The sequence below is a fragment of the Podarcis tiliguerta genome, assembly GCF_965153285.1.
Source record: "Podarcis tiliguerta genome assembly, chromosome: 3".
In the NCBI taxonomy this organism is placed as follows: domain Eukaryota; kingdom Metazoa; phylum Chordata; class Lepidosauria; order Squamata; family Lacertidae; genus Podarcis; species Podarcis tiliguerta.
The window spans coordinates 114552119-114578114 of record NC_139536.1 but is presented as its reverse complement, the minus strand read 5'-3'; the positions used below and the strand labels follow the sequence as shown (position 1 = coordinate 114578114).

At 43.4% G+C, this 25996-nt stretch overlaps 1 protein-coding gene across 1 annotated transcript; it reads left to right on the top strand.

Moving 5' to 3' along the window:
* Positions 1 to 706: 706 nt before the first annotated feature.
* LOC310675172 (cytochrome P450 2K1-like) lies at positions 707 to 25764 on the top strand. The gene is made up of 10 exons (XM_083435374.1): positions 707 to 953; positions 2803 to 2965; positions 3755 to 3904; positions 4462 to 4622; positions 5040 to 5213; positions 12856 to 13003; positions 23859 to 24043; positions 24396 to 24537; positions 24922 to 25212; positions 25614 to 25764. The coding sequence occupies exons 1-9, from the start codon at positions 771 to 773 to the stop codon at positions 25107 to 25109; spliced, it is 1494 nt and encodes a 497-aa protein (XP_083291500.1). The 5' UTR covers positions 707 to 770; the 3' UTR covers positions 25110 to 25212; positions 25614 to 25764.
* Positions 25765 to 25996: the final 232 nt, after the last annotated feature.

Genomic DNA, 25996 nt, shown 5'->3' with positions numbered 1-25996 from the left:
TTGAAACCTTCTAAATCTAACAAATCCGTGTTTTTCAAATTGATCCAATCTTTAATCCAACAAAGGCAGGAGGCTTCGAAATATAATTTCAAATTTGGCACCGAAAATCCCCCTCTTTCTTTCCAGTCCGTAAGTAATTTAAATTTAAATCTCGGTCTTTTCCCCTGCCAAATAAATTTTGAGAGAGTTTTTTTGCCTATCTTTAAATATTGAGGATCCTCTAATCACTGGAATATTCTGGGGGGAAAATAACATTTTCGGGGAGTATATTCATTTTTATTGCCGCCATTCTTCCCGACCATGAAAGTTTTACTCTGTTCCACGTGTCTAAGTCTTTTTTTATCTCTTTCAACGTTGTAAAATAATTATCGCCAATTAAATTTATGTTTTTTGTGGTTAACCAAATTCCCAAATATTTTAATTTTTTTACCACCTTGATTCCATTCTGTATCTCTAATTTTTCTCTTGCATCATTTTCCAAGTTTTTAGTCTAATATTTCCAAGGCCTTATTGACACTTTTTTGCGGATCTTCTAAGGATAACACCAAATCATCTGCGTGCGCTTTCACTTTGTATTCTTTAGTTCCTACTTTAATCCCTCGTATCTCTGGTTTAATAATGGTTAATAATGGTTTAATGATTAGCTTGAGACAGTACCAAGCATAGTATATATGCTGCTCACTGCAGTTGCAAGACATTGTCCTCGACCAAACTGCACTGTGGCTTTCATTATAACCACTGCAAAAAAAAATATTGCTTGCTGAAACAAAATGGATTGGACGGAGCCGATTCCAGTGTTGTTCCTCTTTATCCTTATGGTTTACTTTGTTTTGAATCTGGGCACTTTCGGGAACAAGAGATCCCAAAATCTTCCACCAGGACCAAGGCCTTTACCTCTCATTGGGAATCTCCACATCATGGATCGCAAGAGGCCTTACAGAACCATGTTAAAGGTAAAGATTCCAGTTCTTCCCATGGCAAGGCTAAAGGGTACTGAGGAAGCCCAGTCAGCACAGTGGGGTAGAAAATTATTATTATTATTCTTAATATCAATAATACATTACATTTTGTTCTTTTAGAGCCTATAAATCTCATCTCCCCTTTGTGTGCTACAGAACCGCCTCCTAACATTCCCAGTCATAGGACCTAGTTGCATTTTATAACTGCTAATTTGAACAAGGTGTTTGGTGTCGGATCCCGTTTGACTCTGCCTCCATTTTCAAGAATGCAAAAGTGCCAATGCAAACCTTGCCCAGCCCAGTCTCCTCCTTCAGCCTATCTTTCTAAATAGATTTGAGAGGTGCCATTAAAGGTATGATCACTTACAACTGCCTATTTTGTTCTGGTTTTCTGATTATTCATAGCAAATATTTGTGCTGCCACAACTGAATAATAATAATTTATTATTTATACCCTGGCCATCTCGCTGGGTTTCCCCAGCCACCCAACAGACTAAGAATATGATAAAACATCAAACATTAAAAACTTTCCTTAAAACGACTGCCTTCAGGTGTCTTCTAAAAATCAGATACTTGTTTATTGCCTTGACATCTGATGGGATGGTGTTCCACAGGGCAGGTGCCACTACTGAGAAGGCGCTCTGTCTGGTCCCCCGTAACCTCACTTCTCGCAGTGAGGGGACCACCATAAGGCCCTGAGCCCTGGACCTGAGTGTCCAGGCTGAACGGTGGGGATGGAGACGCTCCTTCAGGATACTGGGCCGAGGCCATTTAAGGTTTTAAATGTCAGCTTCAAAACTTTGAATAGTGCTTGGAAATGTACTGGGAGCCAACGTACGTTTTTCAGTACCAGTGGTATATTGTCTCAACAGCCACTCCCAGTCACCAGTGTAGCTACCGTATTCTGGATTTGTTGCAGTTTCCGGGTCGCCTTCAAAAGTAGTCCCACATAGAGCACATTGCAGTAGTACAAGCAGGAGATAACTAGAGCATGCACCACTCTGGCAAGACAGTCTGCTGGCAGATAGGGTCTCAGCCTGCGTACCAGATGGAGCTGGTAGACAGCTGCCCTGGACACAGAATTGACCTGCGCCTCCATGGATAACTCTGAGTCCAAAATTACGCCCAGGCTGCACATCTGGTCCCTCAGAGGCACAGTTACCCCATTCAGGACCAGGAGTCCTGCACACCTGCCTGCCTCCTGTCCCCCAAAAACAGTACTTCTGTCTTGTCGGGATTCAACCTCCATCTGTCAGCCAACATCCATCCTCCAACCGCCCCCCACCACTTACAAAGGACCTTCACTGCCTTCAATGGTTTTTATTTAAAAGAGAGGTAGAGCTGGTTATTATCCGCATACCCCACAAGCGAGAGCCCAGGGGCCTGAACACTCATCCCCCAACACCACTTTCTGGACACGCCCCAGGAAGAAGGAGTGAAACCACTGTATAACAATGCCCCCAGCTCCTAGCCTCTCTAGACGGTCCAGAAGGATGTCATGGTCGATGGTATCAAAGGCCACTGAGAGATTCAGCAGAACTAGGAAACAGCTTTCACCTTTGTCCTTAGCCGGCCGGAGATAATCGAGCAGGACAACCAAGGCAGTTTCAGTCTCATGATGAGGCTTGAATCCCAAATGGAAGGGATCTGAATGGTCCGCATCCTCTAGACATTCCTGGAGTTGTTCAGCAACCACCCGCTCAATCACCTTGCCCAAGAATGGAAGATTTGAGACTGGGTGGTAGTTAATGCAGTATTGGTTCTGTCAGAGAGGATTTGCATTAATATATTCTTTGGGTATGCCAGAACTCTGATTCTCAATTTTTCTTCTGTTGAATTCCAGTTGTCAAAGCAATATGGCCCTGTCTTCAGCATCCAACTGGGACCCCAGAAAGCTGTGGTGTTGACAGGATATGAGACAGTAAAGGAGGCTCTGGTTAATCAGGCGGACGCATTTGCAGACAGGCCCACCTTTGCATTATTTCAAGAGCTTGCACAAGGCTTTGGTGAGCCACCTCCCTTTCTACTGGAACTGGTAATGCTTGCAAACACACACTCGTCTCACCAGGTGAACACAATCTGTTCCCAAGAAATGGTTTGTAAGATGAGTGTTTGCAAATCCTTGCCAATTTTTCAACCCACCTCAGTGCCTTTTTCATTGACAGAGTATCTGCAGGCATTAGGCTGAGAGTGTGTCACAAAAAGTGTCACCTGTGGATTTCTTCAGATAAAGCTAAAATGTTAAAAAGAGTGGACCAGGCCAACTTTTTTTGGTCTTGACTTTCAGTGGCTCAGTGGGGCTCTGTTGAAGAAACAAAAATGGAGACCAGTTAAAGCAAACCTTTCCCATTCCCACCTTCTTCCCAACAGTCATATTGTAGAGTTGGGGGAGAATGAGACAGGAGGATTGTGAATAATAGTCACGCAGCACAGTAATGCCACACACCAAGGGGAAACTGACTGACCATTTTCTGCCCCAGCCTATATAGAGAAGAAAAATGAAGGAGGCATAATGAGGAATACAAAGTAACAAGCTGAGTTCTGCTGGGATGCCTGACATGTAAAAACCACCCTCCACTCTAGCCTACACTTTATAATGGAAAATATTGATCAATGGGTTCTCAGGTCTTGCTCTGATGGCACAGCTGCCAGCTGCTTTGTCAAAGCTCAGAAGTCTGAATGGGAGAATAGCTGGGATCCATTCTCAGTTCCATGGAAGACATGCAGAACACAATTTATTGATATCTTTGTACAATGGCCATGCAGACATAAAACCTTTCCTCCCGTCTCTTCAGGTGTAATTCTGTCTAATGGTGAAAACTGGAAAGTGATGCGGCGGTTTGCTGTAAGCACATTACGGGACTACGGAATGGGAAAGAGGACCATAGAGGATAGAATTGTTGAGGAATGCAGTGTCCTGATAAAGAAATTTGAATCTTACGAAGGTGTGTTGGTGTTTTCCTCTGGTGCATAGCTACTCTACCATTGTTTAAAGGTGCCAAGACCATTGTGCTACATATTCCTAACTTCCAGAAGCACAAATCCCAGGGTTCCCTGCAATTGGTCTGTTCCTGTAACGTGCAGATTGTACTGCAATAACTCCTGTGACTTCCAAGCATTTCTTAGCCCAGCTATGGCCACATCCAGCAGCACATAGGATCAGTTTATTTGATAAATGAGGTCTACACATAGGTAAGCTGCCACTAGGGATTCAAGTCAACAAAGAACAGACTTAAATACAATTCCCTTTGCATACTTTGAATTTTTGTGGGGATGTTCAGGGAGGCAGGAGAGGATATATTGTTTAATGATATCCACCAACTTGTGTTAGTAAGTTCTATATCTTAGCAGAGGAAACAGAGGAAACAGGAAGTTTTCTCCTGGCTGGTAGAAAGCATCCCATAGCATGTCCATTCTAGGAATGTTGCACTTGACTCCTAGGAGTTTTACATCCCACATTTTAAAAAGAATATTTTTGTTTAACTGTCATATTTATGTATAGGAAACCCACTTGAGACCACAACAATTATGAATGCAGCTGTTGCTAATATTATAGTGGCCATACTACTAGACAAGCGATTTGATTATGAAGATCCCACATACATAAGACTTCTGAAGTTGGTCAATGAAAGTGCCCTGCTTTTCGGAAGCTTCTCAGTCACGGTAATCTATTTTTTCCATTTAAAACAAACAGTTGATTGTAATAACAGTATTCACTAGAAAACACAGAATAATGATATCTTGAGAAACCTGGTGGTGATTCGAAATATTTAGAAAACTCACACGGCACAGTCATCCCATAAATATAATAAAGTCTCTTTTGCACACACGCTTCCTGGCCTCACTGCCATCGGGACTCCAAGGACAAGGAAGAACAAGTGATTGTTTGTTCCATGATGGCTCAGAAGGGGCCTCCAAGGGCAGATCTCCATCTCTGAAGATGAACCTCCAGAGGAAAACTGCCATAACCTATTATTCCAGGGTTGCACATAAATTATGCTCTGTGAGAGACCTAGCTGAGAGTACAGTACTGAGTTTTCTAATGTCTCTTTTTCTTTTTTCACATTTTTATCCTTTCAGCTGTATAACATGTTTCCTGCTCTTGGTTTTCTTCTGGGGGCTCATAAGACTGTCATGCAACACAGAGATGAAATGTTTGCCTTCATAAATGCCACCTTCATAAAACACCTCAGAGATTTGGATGAAAATGACCAGAGGAGCTTTATTGACTCATTTCTTATCCAACAGCAAGAGGTAATGGAGTCTTTTAAGTTGGCCCAGAATAAGCGTTGCCATTTTCAATTCATGTTTTAAGGGCATATTCGCAAGTGAATGCATAAATTGTAGTCAAGAAGTCTTATTGCAGAAGGGTCCAACCTGGCATACTTCCTACCATTTCCCAATAGTCAGCCGTTGTTAATGTGTTACAGAAGTTGCCTCTGCAGGGTCAATGGTTGCATGCTCAACAGCATTTCTGGGGGGGAAATCCCTGATCAAGAAAACATGAACCAATCAGTTGTTCCATATCCAGTTCTAACTGTAGCTTCTTGTCCCACATAGAGATTTCTCAGGAGACAGATGAGGTGATCAGGCACTCCCATTTCTTTAAGAACTTGCCATAGTTTGCTGTGGTCAACACAGTTAAAGGCTTTTGCATAGTCAATGAAGCAGAAGTAGATGTCTTTCTGGAACTCTCTAGCTTTCTCCATAATCCAGCGCATGTTTGCAATTTGGTCTCTGGTTCCTCTGCCTCTTCTAAATCCAGCTTGCACTTCTGGGAGTTCTCGGTCCACATACTGCTTGAGCCTTCCTTTGTAGAATTTTAAGCATAACCTTGCTAGCATGTGAAATGAGTGCAATTGTGCGGTAGTTGGAGCATTCTTTAGCACTGCCCTTCTTTGGGATTGGGATGTAGACTGATCTTCTCCAATCCTCTGGCCACTGCTGAGTTTTCCAAATTTGCTGGCATATTGAGTGTAGCACCTTAACAGCATCATCTTTTAAAATTTTAAATAGTTCAGCTGGAATACCATCACTTCCACTGGCCTTGTTATTTGCAGTGCTTTCTAAGGCCCATTTGACTTCACTCTCCAGGATGTCTGGCTCAAGGTCAGCAACCCCACTACCTGGGGTGTACGAGACATCCATATCTTTCTGGTATAATTCCTCTGTGTATTCTTGCCACCTCTTCTTGATGTCTTCTGCTTCTGTTAGGTCCTTACCACTTTTGTCCTTTATTATGGCAATCTTTGAACGAAATGTTCCTTTCATATCTCCAATTTTCTTGAACAGATCTCTGGTTTTTCCCATTCTGTTGTTTTCCTCTATTTCTTTGCATTGCTCATTTAAGAAGGCCTTCTTGTCTCTCCTTGCTATTTTTTGGAAATCTGCATTCAATTTCTTGTATCTTTCACTATCTCCCTCGCAATTTGGTTGCCTTCTCTCTCCCGCTATTTGTAAGGCCTCATTGGACAGCCACTTTGCTTTCTTGCATTTCTTTTTCATTGGGATGGTTTTCGTTGCTGCCTCCTGTATAATGCTGCGAGCCTCCATCCATAGTTCTTCAGGCACTCTGTCTAGCAAATCTAAATCCTTAAACCTGTTCCTTGTTGGATTCCAAGCCTTTATCAGCAGAAACTGGCAACTCTCCCAGGCACCCGGCTTGGTCTCCTGTTGACCTCCCGGTCTGCTCTCCCGGCAGGGACCAGGCAGAGGTCGCGATAGGCGATCCTTCTCAGCGTGAGAAGAACACACCACTCTTCCCTGCCCCCCCGGCAGGGGAAAGAGATAGACAGAAACGTATTTACATGCTTTTATTTCTGTCTCTGCAGTGTTACAAAAAACATGTCTGCTCTCTTCAAACTCCAGCAGACGACTGTACAAACACTTCCTGTGCAGCTCATATTACACTCTGAGCTAATTCCGGTGCTGTCTGTTTCCCACAGACACTCCCAACATCACATGACTTTTCCAAGCAATCAGCTTGCAGCATCATTGCTTCAATATCGTAACATACTCCCCCATTTGATTCAATGCGTGCTGCGAGCAAAGCTTAATCCAGAGAAGAAAACAAACAGTTGTTATACATATAACACTCCCCTGTTGTTTCAGTTCCACCCTTGGAACTACCCGCCACTGGTTTCCCCAGTGTACCTCTCTGGTTGTCTGACTTCCAAGGAATGATTGCATCTGCATTTTCTTGGCTAGGGAATGTAGTGTTACGCTTAGCAACTCCCTGTTGTGTCTCTGTCTCTGACTTAGACACAGCTTTAAGCTGTCTTGAGTTGTCAACAATAGTAACACATGCTACAGCTGAGTTAGCAAACTCCTTTGAATACCTCTTGGGTGGTACACCCTTTGTAACTCTCTCGGACCTGCGTAAAAGGTGCTGATCCTCTTTGCTCACTGGTTCAGTCTCAGGACTCTTTGGAGAACCAGTTCCAATAGTAAACAGTGGTTCATCCTCCACCTGTGAAGGTCTAGCCATTGTGTGAGATTTCCTCTCAATGACTGTGTCAACTGAGCTCTTCGAGCTATCACTATCACTCTCAGTACCACTGTAATCAGTAAAATCATCATCATCATCTGAACTGTCCTCAGTGGGAAATGTGTGACCAATTACTCTCTCCTGTTCAGGAGCACTCTCTAGAAATTTTGTGAGAATCACCTGACCAGATTCAGACAAAATTACTCTGTAGAGACCTTTTTCATAACCCACAAAAATGCCTCTAGCATTTTTTACCCCATCTGGAGTTTCAGTTCTGATTTGAGATCCAAAAACCTTAAAATGTGCGACAGAAGGTTTTCTGTGGAACAGCTTTTCAAAAGGAGAACATTCCATACCTTTGGAAACCTTTCTCACCCAACAGTAACAAAAACATGATAAAGCCTCAGCCCAAAACTCATGTGGCAAGTGTGAACTCAGCAATTGCGCCTTCATGGCATTTTGCAATTCTTTGTTCACTTGTACACAGACACTTTTGTTCCATGCATCTGCTGAAACAGCAATCTTGTGCCTTATTCCTTTCTTATCCAGGAAATCCTGAAAATCCTGTAAAAGAAAAACTGGCTTTTCATCTGTGAAAAGACAATCAATGTTAGCATCATGAATATTATTAACCTTCTCACAAAACTCTTTAAACCTTTCTAAGGCTTCTTGTGGTTTGTGTAATGTGAATATCCACACATAATGAGAGAAATAATCCACACACACAAGATAAAATCTTGCATTGCCTCTAGACGGTGCTAGAGGACCAATCACATCAGCATACACTCGCTGAAAAGCTTTGGTTACTCTCATAGTCTTCTTGACGTTATTCGTCGTACCTGCAAGAGAGATCATGTTAGATTCAAAAGCATTACATTTTATGCAATCACTCTCATCAAAAGTCAACAAATACAGTCCATCTTTCTCTCTGGCAGAAAGATACAGCTCTCCATCTTTGAAGATTTTGCAGCTTTCTTCATCATAGGACAAAATCAGTCCTTTCTTTGTGATCTGCGAAACACTCAGCAGATTGTACTTTAAATCAGGAACCAAATACATCTTGTTAATAGTCAAGTTCAGACTTTCAAGATACACAGTCCCAAACCCGATCGCTTTCAGCTCCTGGCCATTGGCCTGTTTCACAGTGAAGCTTTGCTTCTTAAACGTGGAAAACAGTCCTCGGCGCGACGTCATGTGTTGCGTGCAACCTGTATCAATAACAAAAGCGTTCTCCGCTGAAAACTCGGCTTTTGTTGACAGCAATGCCTTTTCAGGTTTCACCTGGGACTTGGTACGACTTTTGCCTGACGCCTCAGGCTTTGCAGAGCTCCCCTTCGCTCCTCTCTGTTGACGTGGCTTCTTACAATGCCGCTGAAGATGCCCAGTCTGTCCACAATTGAAACAATGGACAACGTTCAAAGCAACAGCCGGTTCTTCACTTGCAATAGCAGTGGGGGTGTCAGAACTCCGAGCTTCTCTCCCCCTGTCTTTGACATCTATTGCAGCAAGTCTGTCTTTTTCATTCAGAACGACTGAACAGATTCTCTCCACCATTAGATCAGCCGCTGGTAGAGAACCAAGCTGACTTGCAACGGTTTTATAAGTCCGATTAAGGCTGTTAATAATCATGAAGCAGAATATCTCTTCCTGTAGAGGGAAATTGCGTTGCGCCATCTGCTGGCGTAAGAATTTCATCTCTGTCAGATGCGCTTGTACATCTCCATCAGGCGCTAGCCTCAGATTGGTCAGCTTTTCAAAATGCAGCAACGCTGAAGAACCAGCATCTCTTTGATGTATTCTACGCAGCGTTTCCCAAATCTCACGCGCGTATTCCAAATCCTGAACATGCACGAGTTGATCATCTGAGACACACAGAATTATGGCCGTCCTGGCTCTCACATTCTGTGAATTCCAACATGGCGTTGGTGCAGGAGGGATGGGGTTTTCAATCACCCCAAAAATCCTCTGATTCTGTAGCAGGGCTTTCATCTTTACAGACCATGAGGCATAATTGTCATTAGTCAGTGGAGGTGGGTATGGTAAGCCTCCCCCCTTCTTGGTATCCATTTTGAATCCAAGCCTCAGCTCTCACTATCGAGCCTTGTAAAATCCAAGAGTCTTTTGGCAGCTAAACACAGGCAGCTCTGGAAAGTCCCTTCCAAGAGCAGTTAGACAATAGACAAAACAAACGCTGGAATGTTTACCAGTGTTTTTCCAGCCTCTTCACAGTCCCAGCCTCTTCCGTTGGCTAGTGAATTTCCACTTCCTTTTCAAGCTAACTATCTCCGAAGTAGCTGAAAAGATTGACGTCTCGTTGCTTAGCAACTGGACATTCCAAGCTTGAACAACAAGCTTCTTATCTATCCCAAGAATGCGAAGTATGTGGCTCTCTCTCAGTGCCGTTTTTAATCCAAAAAACAGCTTTTGTGAACCAGAGAAGATTCGATCTGTGTTCACCCTTTTAGCCCATAAAATCAGCATACCTTGGGGTTCCGTTGCTCGTTAGCTTATCAGCAAAAACTGATTGCTCCGGTGCTCTGCCGGTCTTGTAGCTTCCCATCCGCTCGCTACCATATCTTCCTTTATATCCTTGCAGAGGATGAAGTTACGATCCACCAACCTCTCCTGCAGCTTTCATGGATCAAAACCATCGGCTCCGTGCTACCAGATGTTGGATTCCAAGCCTTTATCAGCAGAAACTGGCAACTCTCCCAGGCACCCGGCTTGGTCTCCTGTTGACCTCCCGGTCTGCTCTCCCGGCAGGGACCAGGCAGAGGTCGCGATAGGCGATCCTTCTCAGCGTGAGAAGAACACACCACTCTTCCCTGCCCCCCCGGCAGGGGAAAGAGATAGACAGAAACGTATTTACATGCTTTTATTTCTGTCTCTGCAGTGTTACAAAAAACATGTCTGCTCTCTTCAAACTCCAGCAGACGACTGTACAAGCACTTCCTGTGCAGCTCATATTATACTCTGAGCTAATTCCGGTGCTGTCTGTTTCCCACAGACACTCCCAACATCACATGACTTTTCCAAGCAATCAGCTTGCAGCATCATTGCTTCAATATCGTAACATACCTCACTTCCACTGTGTATTCATAAGGGATTTGATTTAGATTGTATCCTACCGGCCCAGTGGTTTTTCCTACTTTCTTCAGTTTAAGCTTGAATTTTGCTACAAGAAGCTGATGATCTGAGCCACAGTCAGCTCCAGGTCTTGTTTTTGCTGACTGTATTGAGCTTCTCCATCTTTGGCTGCAGAGAATATAATCAATCTGATTTCGATGCTGCCCATCTGGTGATGTCCACATGTAGAGTCGTCTCTTGTGTTGTTGGAAGAGCGTGTTTGTGATGACCAGCTTGTTCTCTTGGCAGAACTCTATTAGCCTTTGCCCTGCTTCATTTTGCTCTTCAAGGCCAAACTTGCCAGTTGTTCCTTTTATCTCTTGATTCCCTACTTTAGCATTCCAATCCCCTATAATGAGAAGAACATCCTTCTTTGGTGTCACTTCTATAAGGTGTTGTAAGTATTCATAGAATTGGTCAATTTCAGTTTCTTCAGCACCAGTAGTTGGTGCATAAACTTGGATTGGTGTGATGTTAAAAGGTCTGCCTTGGATTCGTATCGAGATCATTCTATCATTTTTGAGATTGCATCCCAGTACTGCTTTCGCCACTCTTTTGTTGACTATGAGGGCCACTCCATTTCTTTTACGGGTTTCTTGCCCACAGTAGTAGATATGATAGTCATCCGAACTGAATTCGCCCATTCCCGTCCCTTTCAGTTCACTGATTCCCAGGATGTCAATATTTATTCTTGCCATCTCATTTTTGACCACATCCAACTTACCCAGGTTCATGGTTCTTACATTCCAGGTTCCTATGCAATATTTTTCTTTACAGCATTGGACTTTCCTTTCGCTTCCAGGCATATCCGCAACTGAACGTCCTTTCGGCTTTAGCCCAGCCGCTTCATCAGCTCTGGATCTACTTGTACTTGTCCTCCGCTCTTCCCCAGTAGCATGTTGGACGCCTTCCGACCTGAGGGGCTCATCTTCCAGCGTCATAACTTTTATATGCCTGTTGTCTTTGTCCATGGAGTTTTCTTGGCAGGGATACTGGAGTGGCTTGCCGGTTCCTCCTCCAGGTGGATCACGTTTGGTCAAAACTCTCCACCATGACCTGTTCATCTTAGGTGCCCTGCTCGGCATAGTTCATAGCTTCTCTGAGTTCTTCAAGCCCCTTCGCCACGGCAAGGCAGTGATCCATGAAGGGGAACTTTCAATCTACATTGCCTGTAAAACTGTTTTCTTCCTGTCTTTCCCGTGCTATCCTGACTGGGAAATAAAAGTGAATTCTATCTGCATCACAAGGGCAGCATAATGGAGACGCTCAAGGGGGGGGGGGCGTGTCTCATAAATCAGGCAAAAATAACTGGCTCCTTCATTGCTTCTTGAAAATATATGAAAATACCATAATGAACAGTTAGCAGAGTTAAGAGATGAGATGTGCAGGAAGTTTGGAGAGATTTGATCAGAGATGCAATTGCAGATGAAATAATCTATAGAACCTGTGGGAAAAGACTTGGACTTTTCCCTGCCTAAATGGGGAAACAACAGCTTTACAGCTGTATAAAGGGATGAAACAAATAAAAGAAGCTGTTGTGAAAATCTGAATATTTTGAATAATAGTTATATACATAATTCACATACAGCGATGCGGAATACTAGTTTTCTTCCTTTGCTTTATTTTATTTTTTACCTTGCTTTTTCTGTGACTTTTAATCATTGTTAGTTCTCTGTACGTCCTATTTGTATGTATGTTGTTTTTTGAAGTTATGTATTTTGGATAAAAGAAGATACCCTCAGGAAGGAGATGGACCAAAGATGAAAGGATCTGTGGGAGATGCAGAGAGGATCCCTCAGGGTGGGAAGCTGAGGAAAGAGGTGGGAACTGGGAGGGTTCACTCTTCTGGGTCTGGAATTAGGGTTAAGGTATAAATAATAAAGATCTTAGAATTATTATCCTTCCCCTTTCTTTTTCTTTTCTCTTTTAAAAAAATCTCTTCTTTTTTGGTTTCTAGTTTGTCCTGCTGCAAATTCATGAGCCACTTTTAGATAGGCAGGATGGCCATTTGGGAGAGCAGTTGTACGATTTCATTTGATTTGTTAATAATTGGAAGATTTTTATTGGAAAATGAATGAACCTTATATTAAAATAAATAAATAAACCCTATATCATCATGATGGCATAGTCTGGAAAGCCTGGCATCTCTCACTACTTAGCGACTGAAGTGATGTGCAATGAGACTTTGGATCATCGGGTTCAGTCAGGTATTCATTTTTATCTTTGCACATGAAATTTTCTCACTGCATTCGTTCTAATCAGTTCATACTCTTTGCAACCCAGGAGGAGAAGAAGAAGAAGACGAATGTATATTTCCATAACAAAAACTTAAAAGCTGTTGTGGCCAACTTATTTGCTGCTGGCATGGAGACCACTTCTACCACACTGCGCTGGGGACTATTACTAATGATGAAATATCCTGAAATTCAGCGTGAGTGCTCTTAATTGGGTTGCCTCCCATTATTCTGAGATATCTTAATTCCAGTTATATGTAACTATTAGAGAGAGAAAATATTTATAATTTGCACACACACGCACAATTGTTCAGTCATAAGTTTTACATTTCAACCGGAACTCCCTTCTCCCTCTTTCTGTGGTTCTTTACATTTTGTTTCATATTCCTGCATACTCCAGATTATCTCAACATATTATTTCAGATATATATTCCAGTATATATCCCATAGATATATTGAAACTGTGGGTTTTTTCATTAATCCTGCCAATGTCTTTCCAAAAGAAAAGCTTATGGCTTTTTAAACATCATAAACATCTTTTTCAGTTCATCATATATCATTTCCCAGCAAACATATGAAAAATAGTACTTTATTTCTCTTTAGGTTTCCAGCACATATTCAGTTTGGATTTATACATTTTAGCCAATTTACTAGGTGTCAGGTACCATCTATGTAACATTTTCATATAGTTGTCTCTTAAACAATAACATTCTGTAAATTTTATGTCCACATTTGATAAACTTTCCCACGCCTCCATTTCTATATTATTACTAATATCTATTGCCCAGTGTATCATTGAAGATTTCACTTGTTCGTCCTTTGTCTCCCATTCCAATAAGATCTTATACATTTTAGATATCACTTTAACATTACAGTTTAATAGGTCTCTTTCTAGTTGTGATTTTCGTTCCCCAACCCCCCGCTTCATATCCCTTTTAAATACTTCATTCAAATGATGATATTGAAACCATGTTGTTAACATCTCTGATAAAGTGTGTTCTCCAATAAATGAGAGCACATGTTGCGGTGTGGGCCACTGGGCCAGGCCTCTTGTTACCAGGCAGGTTAATAGTTGTTGCTTGGCATTGTGATTGGATAACCGGGTTGCTGGGGCAAATTGTATGTTGCAAATTGGGTGGGTGGGGCCATAGTCTTTAAATACTGGTGCACTCTGGTTTCTCTTTCTCTTTGCAGAGTGCATCGGATCAGGAGCAATCTTCTCGTTGTCTGGTTACATTTCTTTATTTTCTCCCTTCTTTTTAATCCTCTCTAGTCCCTTAATTAATTTAATTCCCCTCTCTAGTCCCTTGATTAATTTAATTTTCCCTTTTTCCTGTTTGATTTCTCACCCCACCCCTTTCCCTGCCCTGTGGGAAGATTCTCCCTGTGCCTGTGAGCGCTGCCTGTGCATAATCCTCCTGGGCTTGCCTTTCCCAATAGGGAGAGAGCCCCCATTAGGGGCTTTCTTTTGCAAAGAGGTTTCCCCCATTTTTGCCTGTTTAATTGTGGGGCTAGTCAGGGCTGTTCCCAGCTTAGCTGGAATCACTTTCGTTTATAGTATCCCCAAAGGTTGGCTTTATTTTGGGTGCATGCAGTGCTGTTGGCCGAGTTTTAATCTAGCCTTGGGTGGCTGCACTATATTGAGTTCTTTTAATATTGCAATGAGACTATAAAAGGCAGAGAGCTGAAGCAGGGAGGCCTTCACGGCCTTCTCGGCCTGCACATATCATTCAAGCCTAAGCCTGCTACAGTTAGCAGTACAGTAATTGTTAAGTCTCTGTGACATGTGACTCATTTTCTCTATAAGAATTTATCTGTTTGTTTGCAGGCTCACTTGTTGCTAATGTATATCTTAGGCAGACAGAGTGGAGCCAGAGGCTCTCTGTGCCTCCAGTGAGCACTCTGTGTATGCTCTTTAAAGACTCTCCTCCCTGGAAGAGAGGGGAGTGGTTGTGGGCGGGAGCCCGAGCCCCACCCCCTAGCAGGGGGTGATAGCCCCCTGCCTTCCCTCTTACCTGGCTGGCGCCCACGCCCATCAGCAGGCACCCAATCAGGTGCCGCTGAGGAGGCGTGTCCTCCAGTATGTATGCTGGGCGCCAGCCCCCTCCCGGCCTCTCTTCTCGTCGATCTTCATCCCGTCGCGAGTCATCACAGGGAAGAGCCACGAGGTTTGGAGTTGGGGGGGTCTGTGTGTGTGGAGGCTGCCTGGTTTCTGGCTTGCCTTTTAACTTTAGGAGGCTTGCGTGCGCTCATTGCTTTACTGCTTTTAAAAATCCAGGCATCCAGGTTTGCCTTGCTGTGTACTCTTTTCCGTGTAAAAACCTACATTTAACCTTCCATTTCCCCCCACTCCTGGTGCTTGATTTGTTTGTGCGGTCTAAGTGCGAATTACCTTTCTTAAGCTGCAGCTTGTTCCCTTGCCCAGCACATGCCCCCAGCAAGGTCTGAGTGTGAGTGTGGCTCCGTCTTTCTTTCTTCCTTGTCTCCTCGCTTTCCTCCCCCTGCCTCTGCCTTGGTAGCTGTGCGTTTTATTTTATTTTTTGGCCAGGGCTGTCCAATTGCGTGGCTGGTTTGGGTGACTGCATGGTGCTGATAATGCCAAGGTTGCAAGTTTGATCCCTGTATGGGACAGCTGAATATTTCTGCATTGTCTGGGTTGGACTAGATGATCCTCAGGGTTCCTTTTCCTGTTCCTCTCTAATTTTAAGTTGTGTGTATGTGTGCTTGCAGCGTGTGTTTGTGCCTGCCGTTTATTGGTTTATTACTCTTCTAGCGTGGGTTTAATTTACCCTGCCATCCCTTCCATTGGTACCACTTAAATCGGGAGCCCCCTGTAAAATTTTAAAGGCTGCCGGGGCTTGGGAAAGACTGTGCGCTTAAACCTCACCCCTCTTGGTTTCTCTAAGCCACCCCCCCCCTTCGCTTGATGTTTGGGGGATAGAAATAAGGCAGGGCTTGGGGTGGACAATTCAGGGTTTCTGATCAGGGAACTATTCCTCAGCACTGCATGTTTATACGTTTAGAACCTTTGAAGGTGTGCCTTTGCCTGGTTCTTGTCATTGGCTTCACTTGCTAGTACAGGCTCCCTAAAGAAAACCACTTTTAAACAACAACAACAACAACAACAAAAGGGTACGGCTTATAGTACCTTACTGAAAAGTCCAGGTTAACCCACGGTTTATATTTCCACATCATTTTGGCTCAGCTATTTTCCTCTTCTTCAAAAACCTTTTCCTTGCCCGGCATGTTCATTTTACTCCCTCCCCCCTCCTGCCTCCCAACTCCCCCCCCATGCTTTCCTTCTCCTCCCTCCACCCCTCCTCCCTCCCTACACCCCCAACCCTTTCAGGAGATACATTGGTCTTTGGAGTTTCCTTTGCTTCTTGCCTGAGTCATCACAGTTACCAGACAGGTTTTTCAACTGCTGGGGCAGGCTTGATTGCTCTCTGAGTGACCGGCAGTTTGTGAGGCATTGTCTTTAAGCACCTGGCAGTTCAGCAGCTCTAGTTGCATTGTCTTTCCCAGTAGTGATGTATGGAAGTGAGAGCTGGACCATAAAGAAGGCTGATCGCCGAAGAATTGACGCTTTTGAATTATGGTGCTGGAGGAGACTCTTGAGAGTCCCATGGACTGCAAGAAGATCAAACGCATCCATTCTTAAGGAAATCAGCCCTGAGTGCTCACTGGAAGGACAGATCGTGAAGCTGAGGCTCCAATACTTTGGCCACCTCATGAGAAGAGAAGACTCCCTGGAAAAGACCCTGATGTTGGGAAAGATGGAGGGCACAAGGAGAAGAGGACGACAGAGGACGAGATGGTTAGACAGTGTTCTCGAAGCTACAAACATGAATCTGACCAAACTGCGGGTGGCAGTGGAAGACAGAAGTGCCTGGTGTGCTCTGGTCCATGGGGTCACGAAGAGTCGGACACGACTGAACGACTAAACAACAACAACAAGTTGCATTGTCAGTTTAACTAACCAGCAGTTTGACCAATTGCAGTCTTTTGTCTGTTTAAGCACCCTTATTTCCCTCACCTGGTCTTGAGCCGACCTTGTGGGCAAAGATTTACTTTTCTTTGTTTGGCAAATTTTTCTTTGTTTCGTAAAGTTTCCCCAGCAGTGCCGCTGGTGTGGAATCTTATTGATTTCCTTTTCTCTTAATTTGGCTGCAGCTTCTGAGCATCTCCTTGTAAGCAGTTATTTTCAATTCTGTTTGATTACTTGGCATTGCTTTGCGCCTAGATTTGCCTATCATTTAAAAGGGGCAACTTTTATTGCTGTTTCTGAACAAGTTTATTTTCTTCAAGTTTGTTTTGCCCTGATAGTGGCAACTGCCATTTTAGAGGCGAGCCACTGTGGCTTGGTGGCCAGAGTGCAGGACTAGGACCTGGGAGTCAGGGTTCATACCCCCCACTTAGCCATTGTTATCACAAAACAAAACAAACTGCTCCTTTTGGACTATTCTGTTGCTGGGTAGTTCGGCCCACTTGTGATATTGCTCCCAAAAAGAACTTTGGGTTTCTTGAGGGCATGCTTCCCTCTAAAGGGCAAACAGGGATACCTGGTCAGGCAGTGGGTTGCCTCGAGTTTGTTATCTCATTGGAAACATTTATGTCTGGCCTAGCAGGTGATCTTAGGGTTTGGCCCGCTTGGCCCTAGAATTTGATGGCCTCTGGCAGCGTTTCCGGCCTGAATAGCTTCCCCATGTGGTGCACAAAGCATTGGTTTCACCAGTTCCTCACATTTAGTTTTTTGCAGATTATGACAGGGCCTTTGCAGATGCCTCCAGAGCTTGCCTCTCCTGCAGAGGTTGACTTGCTGATGCCCTAGGTGCCTTCTTCCAGAAGGAAGCGTCTTCAGAGGCGGCGATCCAGGAGCAGGGAAAAGGGGAGCAGGGATGATGCTTACACCTCCTTGCAGGTACGTCAAACCTGGGTCTTTAGAGATCATCCTGGATAGCTCAGCTGGTCAGCCTATGGTGCCGGTAATCCCTAGGTTGCAGGATTGGTCCCTGTATGGGACAGCTGCATGCTCCCTCATCACTCTGCCCAGACACTGAGGTCCAGCGCCGAGGGCCTTCTGGTGGTTCCCTCACTGTAAGAGGCCAAGTTACAGGGCACCATGTGGAGGACCTTCTCGGTAGTTGCACCCGCCCTGTGGATTCGCCCTCCGATCAGATGTCTACTACCAGACTTTTAGAAGACATCTAATGCAGCCCTGTTTAGGGAAGCCTTTAATGTTTGCTGCATTTCTGTATTTAATCTTTTGTTGAAAGCTGCCCAGAGTGGCTGGGGAAGTCCAGCCAGATGGGCGGGGTACAAATAGATTATGATGATGATATTGTGGGAGAGTGGACTAGATGATCCTCAGGGTCCCTTCCACCCCACTATTCTTTAAGTTGCAGTTCACTATGGGTATGTTAGATGCAGGGCTGCCATCATCCCCTCAGCTTGCTAGGATCACAGGGACACGGAAATGTGGACCACTTGCGCAGCTCCACATTTCAAATGGAAATTCCCTGAGCAAAAGAACCTGAAGCTGGTATGCAGGAAGCTGGCCCGGCAGCAGCTTTGTTGGGACTTTTTAGGGTTTCTGGCCAGCGTTGGCCCTGTAAATTTACACATCATGGTGGCAACTCAAGGCAGGGCATTCTGCCCAAGTGGGGGCTGGGGGCTAGCAAGCAATAACTCAATACCTCTTGCCCATATTTCCATAAAAATATCTTCCTTGAGAGCCTGGCTAAAAGGTTATCTAGATAGGTCAGTGGTTTTGTGCTTGTGGGAAGGGTTTTCCCAAGGTTTGGGATTCCTCTGGCTTTTCAGCCAGTGGCTCTGAATGCAGCAACTCAAAGCCAGTCAGAGAGCTACCTGTGGTAGCAAGTAAGAAGGTTAGGAAGCAGCTTTCATTGGGACGTTTGGTGGGATCCCCTTGATTCTCCTTCTATTCCTGATTTTCATTTATCCCCTTTGGGGATCGTCCCTAAGAAAGCCCCATATAATCCATATTTATCGCATCCCAAAGGCACCTCAATGAATGACTCTCTGGAATTGTTCTGTGAAATATGCATCTTTGGATCAGGCAGTTGAGCTTACCAACAAATTGGAAGAGGGCCTGGTTGGCATTATGCAATATTGAATTGGCTGTTAGGCTGCTGCCAGTTCACCCTCAAGATTATAAGTAGTTGGGCTTTAATTGGATGGTCCTTACATTGATAAGGCGATGCCAATGGGTTGCGCTATAGGCTGTGCAACACTTGAGTCCTTTAGCATCTTTCTGGATTGAGCATTGCGAGTCATGACTCATTTAACGGGGGGTACCATTATTTGGATTATCTCACTGGCTGGTTCATGTGACACCAGCCTCTGCTTAGGCTTACTGGACGCCCCTTATATTCCCTGAGGAGCTGGATGTTCCCAGTGGATAGGACAGTGGCTCCTACTGCCCCTTTTAACGTATTTAGGGGCTAGCTGGATATCGTTGCTCATACCTAGGCTTGCCTGTGGAAAAGCTGTTTGCCGTGAAGGACGTTATTCTTGTAATACTTCCTCTGATAGCAAATGTTGCTTTGTCAGATTCTATCATTGCTAAGTCAGTTAAAAATTGGCATACAGGGTGGTTGTTCCAGGCTGCCCCTTCCATTCCTGCTCGGCCAGGTGGTCTCATGGCCCGGGGTCCCTTCATCATCCTGTACAGTGGCCTTGAGCCTGGCAGGGCAAGGCTATCACATGTGACCTAACTTTTCTTGAGTTCTCCCCATTGTAGTGTCAGCGCACATCTGGACTGAGGAATACAGGGACCGCCGGGTCTGTCTTGGTCTGATAACCAGCCAGTGTGAGGGTCCTGGCAAAATGGTCCTCATGCTTTGGCAGAGTCTCCGCCCCCTTTTATGTGCTTTCCAGCTGCACTGCTTAAGGTTTAATATTGCGTTTCTGCTCGCTATATTACGGGATCATCTAATGTTTTCTCTGTCACTCTATCCTGTTTTCAGTTGGAGAGCTCAGATCCTGGGCTCCGGACGCCCGGCTATAACCGGATTTTCTGGAGCTCCCGTGGCGCTTTGGCAACAATTGATAATTAAGGAGGAGTAGTAGCTTACATTTCCCCTTCTGCTTTCAGGTCTTATGAGAAGGCCTGGACTGATTTCTTAGTGTTTAGCTGGCAGTCCTCGGCCATTCAGAGGAACTTGCCTCCATTCTCTGAGCAGGACCTGCAGTAATTGGCCTATCTGCTGCAGATCGGATGTACTGTTAAATCTACCAGAATTCAGTCCGCTGCAATGTCTGCTAGAGTAAAGCTTTAATTTTTCAGAGACCCTTCTGAAAGTATGTCGTGTGCAGGGTCTCGGAAGGTTGGAAAAGACTCCAGCCTTCACAGGACTGCCGGCAGGAAGCCGGTCAATCTTGACCTATGCAGTATCTGCAACAAGTTAAGACTTGTCTCCTGGTTCTAGATCTAGATGAGACTTCTATCAGTATTCTATTGTAATTTTGGTGTACTGAGGGTTGGGGAATTGTGTTGGAGCTAGCACGGGGCTGAGAGTTTGGAGGCTTATTGCCTCAGGATTTTTCCTTATCTGCTTTGGAGCTTGTCATAAGTGTCTGGAGCTCTAAGTCAGACCTAGTGAGCAGGGTTGCCATCATCAGGCTTCCAGTCACAGGTAAGGTGGGCCCTTGCCCTGTTACTGGATACCAGAAATATTTGGCTTTTCGTTCCCCTGGGGGGGCTGGCTTGAGGCAGTCTGCAAGGGGAGCGTGTCTCGGCCTCCCACAGCACATGCAAGTGTCATGGTTTTCCAGACGCGGAATGTCATGCGCATGCCGCTGATTGGTCGCCTGCTGCTGTCGGACCTCCCCACCCTATGGCCATAGTGGTGCAGCTGGGGGAAAATGATGTGGCAACTATTGATTGCCTTTCTTTGCGCACCTCAATCCAAAAAGGGATTTGGAGGCATTGGCAGCCTTATTACCTTCAGTGAGAATAATTTGGTCTCACCTGTTGCAGAGGCAAACCTGGCACGGTGTTTCCCGCCCGGGGGCCACTGAAAGGGCCAGGAAGCGCATTAACTCTGCTGTTTGCGTGAAGGTATTGGAGCTGGGTGGTTTGGTGATTTCGCACCCAGACATTAATTTTAAGGCTGAGGCCCTTTACCGGGCAGATGGAGTGCACCTCTCCGATTTGGGGGATGATGTTTGGCTGGATGCGGTGGCTACTAAATTGGGTTCATGGTTAGGTTTGTGAGTGATTGGCGGCGAGCGTTAAGAGTTCGTGTGGCGGTTAGGCATTAGTTATAATATGCTGATGGTGGAGGGGTCAGGATAGGCTGTGCCTGCCCCTCCTATTGCGCTGAAGAGAATTCCGTTAAAGGAATCCTGGGGCTTGCCACGATTTTGTCCAATCCTTGTCATGGGACCAGGGCCGCCCAATCCCTGTCATGGGAATCCTTGTCATAGGACCAGGGCCGGCAAGCTTTCGGGGAGCTGCTGGGGTGAGCGGCGTGGATCCGACGCTTAGCTCAAATGATCCCCAAGTTTGACTTTCCCTTCTACTGGCTACCGATCGGACCTCGGGATGTCAGTTCTGTCCCAGGCGGGGGGACAGATAGTCATAACCAATGTCTAAACAACCACTCACTGATTTTGTATTTTAATAAAGTTGTGGCCAAAATAGTGCCCAAAAAAACAAAACTAAATTACGTGTTATGTGTGAAGTTATTTGAGGGGTGGCCTGGGGACCTACAAATGCAAATCTTTTAAAAAAATTAATTTACCGGTAAATTATCCAAAAGTGAAAGCCATAGTGGTGTTTTGGTTTCCAAAAGGTTTTTATACTTATCCCATACTCTATACATTTTTTTCCTGATTATATGGTTTGTAAAACCTTTATGTACTTTCACATTTTCATACCTCAAGTAAGCGTGCCAACCAAAAATATTATCATGAGCTTCCCAATCTGAAATATGTTGATTATTCAATAACAATCATTCCCTCAAACAGCATAGACAAGGTGCTTCATAATAGAATCTCATATGCGGCAGGAAAAAACCTCCTTTCTCTTTCATCTGTCATTTTTTTATGTTTTATTCTTATTTTTCCTTGTCAGATATATTTAGAAATATATTTTTGCCATTTGTTGAAACAATTTGTCATTCTGACCACTGGTATTGATTGAAGCATTCCATGACCTTTTAAAATGTGGGTTTTTTGTAGGGGGGTTATTGGGTGGTTGTTTTTATTTTGATTATGTATTTTGTGGTTTTATATTTTGATTTTATTCTGTGAACCTCTGGATATAGGGTGGTATATACATGCAGTAAATAAGAAGAAGAAGAAGAAGAAGAAGAAACAAAAAGAATATTGTCAGTAATACATTCATTTTAATGGTTGAAGTAATGAAAGTTTCATTCTACTCCATATTTGAAAATTTATTTTAACATCCTCCCAAGGTTTTAAATAATTATCCTTATGGAAATTTATATTCTTGCTTTTAACCACACACCCAAATATTTAATCTTCTTTTCACTCTTTAAGATGGATAAACTTTGTAATTTATTTTTACTCTCATCATTCATATTTTTTAACAGGAGTTTGGTTTTATCTTTATTAATTTTAAAATCTGCTATTTCTCAAAAAAATAAAAAAAATCTTTTCCAATGCCTTTGGGATTGACTCTATTGGTTCCTCAACAAATATCACCACATTATCTGCAAAAGCTATTTATATTATATTATATTATATTATATTATATTATATTATTCATATTGTCTCTTTCCCGCTTTTATTCCCGCTTTTTTTTAAAATTACATCTTATTCTTTGTGCCAAAACTTCTAAAACTGTTATAAACAATGAAGGTGACAGTGGGCAACCATGTCTACTTCCTTTAGTTATTTTACAATTCTCAGTCAATACATTACTTACTGATGGATCAGTATATATTGAGTTAACTCCTTTTATAAAACTGTCTCCACAAACCATATATTCCAAAGCCTTAAACATATAAAGTCCCAGGTGACATTGTCAAATGCTTTCTCGGAGTCTAAATGCTTTCTCTTTTAATACAGTTTTCAACCTATTAGCTAATATGTCTGCAAACAGTTTATAATCATTATCCAACATTGAAATAGGTCGATAGCTCTTAACCAGCTTTGGATCTCTATTTTGTTTATGAATCAAAGTTATGTATACACTCTTCAGGGATTTAGGTAACTCTCCTGTATTCAAAGTTATAGTCATAATATCTTTTAAAGGTTGCATTCGGTAATCTTGTAATTTTTAAATAATATATGCTGAAACGCCATCAGGTCCTGGTGCCTTCTGTAATTTTGCCTGTAAAATTACTTGGTGTAATTCCATCATTGTGACAGGTCTATTCATAAATGACATTTTAACTTTTAGGTATCTTAAGCAGTCTGTTGTCTTCTAAATATTTACCCATTTCTTCTACTTTACCTCATTTGCCTTAATATGGTGCTGTATAAAAACTCACTAATTGATCTATTATTTTTTTCAGATTTTCCACAACTCTGCCTCCTACATTTATTCTATCAATGCAGTTTTTTCTTCTTTCTTCTTTATTTGCCAAGCTAATAGTTTCCCTGTATTTTGGAGGCATATAACTTCCAAGTTTAACTTCTTTACAACATGATCAATTTTATTCATTTAGTCTTATTATTTTGCTTATTTACATTCCTAGTTAGAATTTTCAAAGCCATCTAGTTCCATATTTATTTCTCTTTCACCTCCACTTCTGTTGAATCTTCCTCTTCCTGTCCAGCTTCCCTTCCAAATGCTCTTTCTCCAGCTAACTCTTTCCCATATTTTCTCCAAAATTTGTCAGGGTCTGGAGGATCCCAAAATCTTTGTTTTTGACCTTTATATGTAAAAGTTACCACTTCAGAATATTCCCAGCAGTGATATTTTAATAATCATCCTGGATGCATCTCTCTCTCTCAGTATATCAGGTTATTGTCTAAATTGTTTGTCCTTCTTAAAAATACATTTGTTACATTCTAGAGATTGTAGATTCTAAACGTTTTTCTTTTCGTTGCCACCAGTAAAGGTCCAAGAAGAAATTGCAAAGGTTGTTGGATCTTCTCAGCCAAGGATTGAACACCGAACAAAAATGCCTTATACAGATGCCGTGGTCCATGAGATCCAGAGGTTTGCCAATATCATCCCAACCAACCTGCCACATGCCACGGCTACAGATGTTACCCTTAATGGCTACTTCATTCCAAAGGTGATCCTTATCATTGAACTGCTGCCTACTAGTTACAATATATTTTAAGGCTTTCCTGGGAGTAAGCCCCTTGGACTTCAATGTGGGTGACATCTGTGCAGACTTGTATAGGATTGCACTGTAAGCATGCAATCTACCCATCAGAAGCTGTCAGGCATCAGCTTCAACCCATTAAACAGATATCAGTGGAAAGGAGCACAAGGTTGGAAAACAAACCATTTCTAGTGGGAGATCATGGTCAAACAAAAGACATTTCTCAGATTAACTCAAATCTCATTTCTCCTACACTAAATATGTATTGTACCAGAGGCATATGCTTTATATTAAAATGACTCTTGCTTTCCCTTTGCAGGGGACATTCATCATACCATTGTTGTCCTCTGTGCTGCACGATGAATCTCAATGGGAGAAACCACATAAATTCTATCCTGAACATTTTCTCAACTCTGAAGGAAAATTCGTAAAGAGAGATGCTTTCATGCCTTTCTCTGCAGGTAATTTTTTTTACTTTTGTGTATATCTGCATAGTGTGTACTTAGTCAATGGGATTTTTACATACATGGAATGTAACCCATAGTGAAAAGGTAAGAATCACATCCGTTGCTGTGGCCATTTCTGCCACTAGATCTGGCCACCATTGGTGTGTGGTCCCTGGAATGTTTCTCACCTTGGAATGGGGCCTTCAGGCTGAAAAGACACCCCCCCCCCCCCCCGGTTTTCAGCATTGCAGGATGGCTCGTATTGGGAGTTCATAATTCTTTTAAAATGGGCACGTGAGCTGTTATTTTATTTCTGCATTTCCTTCTGCTTCAAAATATTAGGAATGTTATTAAGCAACTGCTACACCCAGTTTTTCTGCTGCCTATGTTTCCATACAGGTCGGAGAGCATGTTTAGGTGAGACTCTTGCCAAAACGGAGCTCTTCCTCTTCTTCACAAGTCTCCTGCAGAGATTCACCTTCCAGCCACCCCCTGGAACATCTCAAGAAGACCTGGACCTTACTCCTGCTGTTGGGCTTACAACACCACCCATGCCCCACCAACTCTGCGCTCTGCCACGTTTCTAAGACTCACAAGCTCCTGGCTTGCTTAGCTTACCTGTGTGTGCAATGCGAGCCTTTCTTAAAACACCCCTATTCTGCAAGGGTATTTGGGTTGAGTAGCCTAGTGGTGGAATTGGTGCATTGTTGTTGTTGTTTAGTCGTGTCCGACTCTTTGTGACCCCATGGACCAGAGCACGCCATACTCATACTGGTAGCTTCAAGAACACCATCCAACCATCTCATCCTCTGTCATCCCCTTCTTCTTGTGCCCTCCATCTTTCCCAACATCAGGGTCTTTTCCAAGGAGTCTTCTCTTCTCATGAGGTGGCCAAAGTATTGGAGCCTCAGCTTCACGACCTGTCCTTCCAGTGAGCACTCAGGGCTGATTTCCTTCAGAATGGATAGGCTTGATCTTCTTGCAGTCCATGGGACTCTCAAGACTCTCCTCCAGCACCATAATTCAAAAGCATCAATTCTTCGGCGATGAGCCTTCTTTATTGTCCAGCTAGTGATGTATGGAAGTGAGAGGTGGAATTGGTGCATGCTTTGTCACAAACCTGAAGTGTTCCGTTTACCTACCATACTGCCGAATCCCGTGAAACTATCATTGGAGCATCTCTTACTTAAAACCTGGCCCTGAGTTCTTATGACACTTGAGGCATAGAGATCAATCAACAAATCTGGTTGCATCTATTCCCATGTTAAGGTATACCTTCAAAGATATTCCCAGGTGGATGTGCAGATAATTGTGACCAAGACAATAAAGGGTCTGGAAACCATGCCTTATGTTGAAGTTGAGGAAGTTGGGTATATTAGCTTCTGTGGCTCCAATGTAGTCAAGTCAAGTAACCTTTATTGGCATTACATAAGAACATTCAGAATACATTCAGAATAGATAGGCCAGTGCGATC